The 6,547-nt window shown below is 31.4% G+C and overlaps 1 protein-coding gene across 1 annotated transcript; it reads left to right on the forward strand.

The window, feature by feature from the left end:
* Window positions 1–425: 425 nt before the first annotated feature.
* LOC132918913 (uncharacterized) lies at window positions 426–5,861 on the forward strand. Its single transcript, XM_060980272.1, has 7 exons — window positions 426–561; window positions 645–817; window positions 886–1,166; window positions 1,236–1,268; window positions 1,349–1,480; window positions 2,501–2,799; window positions 4,475–5,861. The coding sequence occupies exons 1-7, from the start codon at window positions 426–428 to the stop codon at window positions 5,683–5,685; spliced, it is 2,265 nt and encodes a 754-aa protein (XP_060836255.1). The 3' UTR covers window positions 5,686–5,861.
* Window positions 5,862–6,547: the final 686 nt, after the last annotated feature.

Consider the following 6,547-nt stretch of genomic DNA (forward strand, 5'->3'; position numbering starts at 1 on the left):
TTCGGATCCTCCGAAATCATTAATATTATTCTTAGTAGGTAAATAAGTTAAATTCAAAAACTACTGATTCGAATTTTGAATTTTTTTTATCTATTAAAATTTCCAGAAAAACATATACCATTAATAATTTATTGTATACAAGTATGATTAGTAAATCGTCCCGTATGAAAACAAAAAAAAATGTTTTTAATTTTACATAATATTTATTTGTATACATCAATACACGTTAAATGATGAATTATAAAGTCGTAATACTAATTATATACACTATAAAAAATAATGGTATATTTTATATAACGTGTTTTTTAAATAACTCATGGCTAGTAATAATGAAAACAACAAATAGCTTATTAACATAAATATAACAAATTTGCTCTATCCATTTTATTTAATAAATTATTAATTATAAAAATTTTGATTTTAAAATGAAAAGTCGTACTGAATGTTCACCGAGAATTATTAAAAGAACAAACATAAAAGCACAGACAGACGATGCAATTAAGTATGGATTTTACCGACAAATTAATCATCTATCTATTGTAAGGCTAGATAATGAAACAGGTATTATAAAGATAAATAATACTAATATACGGAGTATCTATGTTAAAAATATAGTAAGTATATAATATGATGATTTATTCTAGATAAACTGAATTATTCGTCGTGGTTAACTCGATTAGATAATGAAAATTCAGCTTTAAAGATGCATCTTATCAAAATTTTATTTATATCATTAAGAAGTGATAGATCATTTCAAATGTTTTTAAAACCTCCACCCGATGATCTTAACGATTTAGAATTAAATTCTGATAATACAGTAAAATGTTCACATTTTTTCATTTATTTAATCAATTAATTTACAGTTTATTATACATACATGTATAGATGGATATGATTAAATACTTACAAGATAATAATATAGCTGATGAACCGTTAATTAACGAGGATAACCCAGAAGAAATTAAACACAAACGTTCTGCAGCTGTAGCTACAGATATGCGGTCTTATACAACAATTAAAACTTCACCTTACTTCGTACAATCGTTTTATGTGAGGTCAGACTTCCCAATTTATACATGGTATAATCCAACGTCTATTAAATTGCCGAGTAGTTTTGATCATAACCAATGGGAGCTATACCTAAATCGTTTTCAAATTTTAACCGAGTATGTCTTTTAAAAAAATATTTTACATTATCTAAAATCGTTCCTAAATTAAAAATTTTAATTTTTCAGAAGTAAACATTTCAATAGTAAACACAGAAACGAGTAATTATTATAATCAAACTAAAATAATGTAATAAGTATTTAAATTATATTGTTGTATTGATGGCTTTTTTTCTTTTTAGATGTGATGATATCATTCCAATTGACCAGATATCAAAAGAAGTTGCAACCGCTTTTAATTGGCATCCTTATAGTATTCTAAGTAATGAAATTAATAGACCCAAACGAACACCAGGCTATATTGAAATTGATGTGTAAGTAATCCAAATAACTATTAGATTCCAAACTGAGCGATTGATTTTACAATTTCAGTTTCTTTTTTATAAATGTACCATGTATACACGATAAGTAGATGAAAATCCCAACTTTTATAGTTATTTCAATAATAAAGACATTACGTCTGGAAAAACAAATAACAACTTACTAAGGAAAAACGGAAGTTTTTTACTTATATAACTGGAAAACGAATAACCATAAATACTTTAAATTTTCATTGAATGCTTATATGATCATTTTTTATACATAATACATATTTTTTAAATATTTGGAAATCTCCATTTTTTAGTTTTTTCTTATAAATATTAATAAAAATTATTTGAAAATTGAATACAAGGTTTCTCACAAGTTATTTATTTACCAATTCAAAAATACTGAAAATTTAACACAATACATTTTTATAAACGTTTAAATTTAGAATTTAGACAACATTTTAAAATTGTTTTGCAGTTGAAAATGTATTAAATATTTAGTTATCATGGTTAAGATTTAAGAATTTAATACAATATTTCTCTTAAGAAGTTACTGAGATTAAAAACTCTAAAAAATATATTAAATTAAAATTTGGAGAAAATTATATGTTTAAACTATGAAAAACGATAATCATCATTACTTTGTTATAATTCACAAACATAATTCGTTGGAACATAGACTTTTAACGTATATAATTATATTTTATACACATAATAATAATATTTTAAAATACAACTTTATGTTTTCGACAAAATTAATTCTTCCTACTGCATTATTACGAATAGTAAAAAATTACTTCTATAGCAAATTAAAAATATATAACAAATTATATCTGGTGATATTATAGGCTGATAGACAATCTCTGCTTAGAATCGTTTTTTGTATAGGATGATATTATTGTTGAATTCAAATTTAGATCATCCTTCACAGTGACTCACTCGACATCTACTGTACAGCAAAGCAACACCCGCTTACTTTTTTAAATTTTTAAATTTTTAAATTTAAATTTATTTTTTATTTTTCAGAAATATAGCAAACCAACAGTGCAACCAACAACAAATAGATGATGCTGCGTTTGCAGTAGTGTATTGTAAAGTATTCCCTGGTAACAAGGTTTTAGACCCAAAACTGTATTCTATTACTTTAATTCCGGACGCAAAATTTATTTATAAAATGACTGGTGTAACATTAGTTGATTATTCCAATCTTAAGTCAAAAAAAGAAGATCCACAACCAAATGCTTGTAAATTAAGACAAAGAAAACGGATTCCAAAAAATAGCTGTGAAGTTAATGACGGTACACTATGTCAGGGGTCAGCAAAATGTTTGGTGTCAAGGGCCAAAAAATTAAAATAAATTTTTTCATGCAGGGCCATAATTCGAATACACCTTATTTTATTTAAAAAAAAGATTAGTCTTATCAATTTTAGTTTATTTAAGTTCATCACTGTTTAGTATATTAATTATCGAGGTATATACAAACAAAGTTAGAATAATAGTTACACGTCATAATAATAATAAAAAATGCATAGTGAAATATAACATATTGGAACCGTTGAAATAAATAAATAAAAGTTAATATGATTTTCGAATTTGAATAACATCAACAAGTTGATTGATAAAATATTTAATTTTCGTTAGAGAAATTCTGAATATCCCCTTTAAGTGACGATTGGTTACTGTCTAGCATATTTGTTTTTTTCAATATTTCGTTAGTGAAAAAGTTTGCTCACAAATATACGTGCTTCCAAATACCTTATTTTGCTAAATTTTATTTCACAGAAACTCAAATAAAACAGAACTAAATTATGGTCATCACGAAAAGCGGTTTTAAGATATTCGTCACTTTGCAACTCAATAATTTACATTTGTAAACAAATTTCAACGTCATCAATATCAACTACAAATGGGTTTTGAAAAAATTCTATTTTGAAGTCAATATGTTTTAATTTCACTGAAAATGATTTAATATCAGAATACATATCTATAGTAGTAGTTTTACTTTTCTTTATAATTTTACGTTTAATTAATTTAAAAATATGGTTATGTCAATTAAAAAAACAAGGTTGAGTAATCATTTGTTATCAGATAATTGGGGAATATTTTTTTATTTCATTCATAAATACATTTATTTCCACCCAAAGAGCAAAAAAACATTTTAAAGCTAAGTCCCTTCTTATCTAACTAACTTCAGTAAAATAAATAACATCATTAAATTAAGCTTCAATTTCTTCCAAAAATTCTAGGAATATCGACAAGCCAACCCATTTTTTCGTGTTCAGTTTATGGTTGATATTACTGTATCTATTCATAACATTTTTCCAAATTCCAAGCCAAAACTTTGCAACATAGGTATATTGCCTCTTGATATAAGATAGAATAAAAAACCTTGGCATATCGAATTTATTATCAATTATTTTAGTCTTGGTTCTCCTAACAAAACCTTTATTTATACCGCTCATATTTTTTTCCAGGTCAATAGTAATATTTATTATATTTTTCTATTGCATTGCATTTACATGTACCTACACATATCTACTAACTCAGTATACATATATAATGCCTTGTCTTATACCACAACGTATAAATATTAAACGTTTAGCTGTATCAGAATTATCTGTGGTCTCGTCAATAGCTAATAACAAGCAGTCTATAAAGACGGTAATACGGTATGATAAATATTATCTTTTAATTGTGAAAATAAATTATTTCCCAATTATTCAGTTTTTCTCACAAACGTCCGGAGTTGAAAGATTGATTTATTTGAATAGTTTTTTTTTTCTGGACATACTATAACATGTTATAGTGCACTACAACTAATATATGCGTTTTATAAAATAAAAATCAGCGTCAGTAAAAAGGCAATTGTTTTTTGCCAACATTTCAGCAACTAACTAAACTTGCTCATATACAGACGACTCGTTGCGTATATTTTGAGATTTGTAAATATTTTTCTGGCTGCATAGTGATGTTCAAAAATGTTTAATTTTGTTTTTCAGCATTGCCGGAACAACGGTCAGCACCAACGCGAACCGTCACTTCAGGGTTAACGTGTTCGGACATGAGTGCCCCTCAGCACCATCAATCTGCTGGGTGCAACGATAATAGATTCAACGCATCCGCCGCCAACAGTAATCCAGTCGTCATTACAGAAGATCGGCCCAGGACCCTGACGTCGGAGAGGGTGATCAACAACTGTCCAGCAGTAATGCGCGCACGGTCACCGCCATCAACACCGTCACCGCCGCTATCAATGCCGTCACCACCATCACCACCATCGCTGCCGTCGCCGCCATCACCACTATCGCCGCCAACATCAACGCCGTCACACTCGTCACTGCCGTCACCGCCACCATCAACGCCGTCACCGCCATCGCTAATCAACGATTATCGCGCATCTGCCGCCGATTGGAGTCCAGACGTCACTACCTATTCTGCGTTTTCAGACAGGCGTATTACAGAAGACCAATCGCGATTCGTGACGTCCGAGAGGATAGTCAACGACCGTCCGGCTGTAATGTGTGCGCCCCCGTCGCCACCATCTGCGCCCCCGTCGCCGCCATCTGCGCCCCCGTCGCCGCCAACTGCGCCGTCACCACCACCGCCGGCCAACGATTTTTGCGCCGACAACGCTGACCTATCGGACAGCAGCTCTGGCACGCCAAGCTATTACTCCGGACAATCGGGCCAGTTCCGTCGATGTGGCCGGAGTATTATGCAGACCGGCGACCACAATAGGTCGGAGTCTCTGTCCACGTTGACATCGGACGACAGTTCGGTTGTACACAATACGGTGGGACTCGTAGGGAGTCGCTCTCCGCACCGACATGTGAATTACGATCGCCGGGTTAACAATATGATGAGGGAAATGATGGATGACAGCGATTATCAGTTCGAGCCCGAAAATACGAACAACAGCCACGACTACAGCTTCCAGAACGACTTCTACCGTAGCCCCGACGAAAACGCGGGCGCTGTCGTCTGGCCGCCCCCTTACGATAGCGTCAGTGACGTGAGCATGCCAGGCCCGGCGATTATCGGTCCCTGGTCGTTGTCGAATCACACGTCGAGAAGTGACCGAGTTATGGAAAATGGCGACTCGAGGATTTCGGATCGGTACGATACGTCCTGTTCGGAGGATGATATTGCGTCGGGGCCGGACGACTACGACGATCGCCCGGACATATCGCACAACAGCAGCTTCGAATGATTCAAAACTATAATTACAACCACTACGGCACTAGTTCAAAAAAAGGGATTCAACACAAAATATATTCGAAAAATATAAACAAAATTTAAAAACTTTAAAATTTTATTAATCTCATTTACTAACGTTATACGGCGTATTTTATAGCATTATATCGGTACGTCGTACGTATAGGCGTATTTAGGGGGAGCTTGGCGAGGGCCTAGCCATCCAGTTCGAAAAATAGCCACCTCAATAATGTTGGGCCATCTAAATTTTAAAAATATTCAAATCAATATTTTTTACGATATTAATAAAATTAATAATTATTGTCGTTGTTTAAAAAAATGATATCGATAAAAATAATAGTTTATGTTTTATGCCACTTTTTCCATCATTACATTTCTTATAATATTATACAATAGTGCGTTATTTTCGTCTATCAATATTATGTCGTTTAGGTTAAATTGTGCTTATTTTAAATATTTATTTAAATTTAAGAGGACGTCACACCCGCATGTGTTATTTACGACATAGACAAAAACAAAACGTTCTAAAGTAAATATAATATCTATTATAAAATTAAAATTTTGAAAAGTTAAAGGTTATCAAGTTTTTGAAATTTTTGCTATTCCTAAACGATATAATAAACATTATATTAAGAATAATGGAAAAAACTCATTGTCTTGCCTTCCAAAATATTGCAGTTATCCAACTTACTAGCACTTTAGAGTTTAGGGGATATTGTAAGAACGACCCTTTAATGCATAAGTTATTATTTAACTTAATACCCATTTATAATTAAATACCTAGAATCTAGATACACTATATTACTATAATATTGCTATTATTTAAAGTATGAGAATAAGCGTATCCAGCAGTGGCG

This window comes from Rhopalosiphum padi, chromosome 2 (assembly GCF_020882245.1).
Source record: "Rhopalosiphum padi isolate XX-2018 chromosome 2, ASM2088224v1, whole genome shotgun sequence".
Classification (NCBI taxonomy): domain Eukaryota; kingdom Metazoa; phylum Arthropoda; class Insecta; order Hemiptera; family Aphididae; genus Rhopalosiphum; species Rhopalosiphum padi.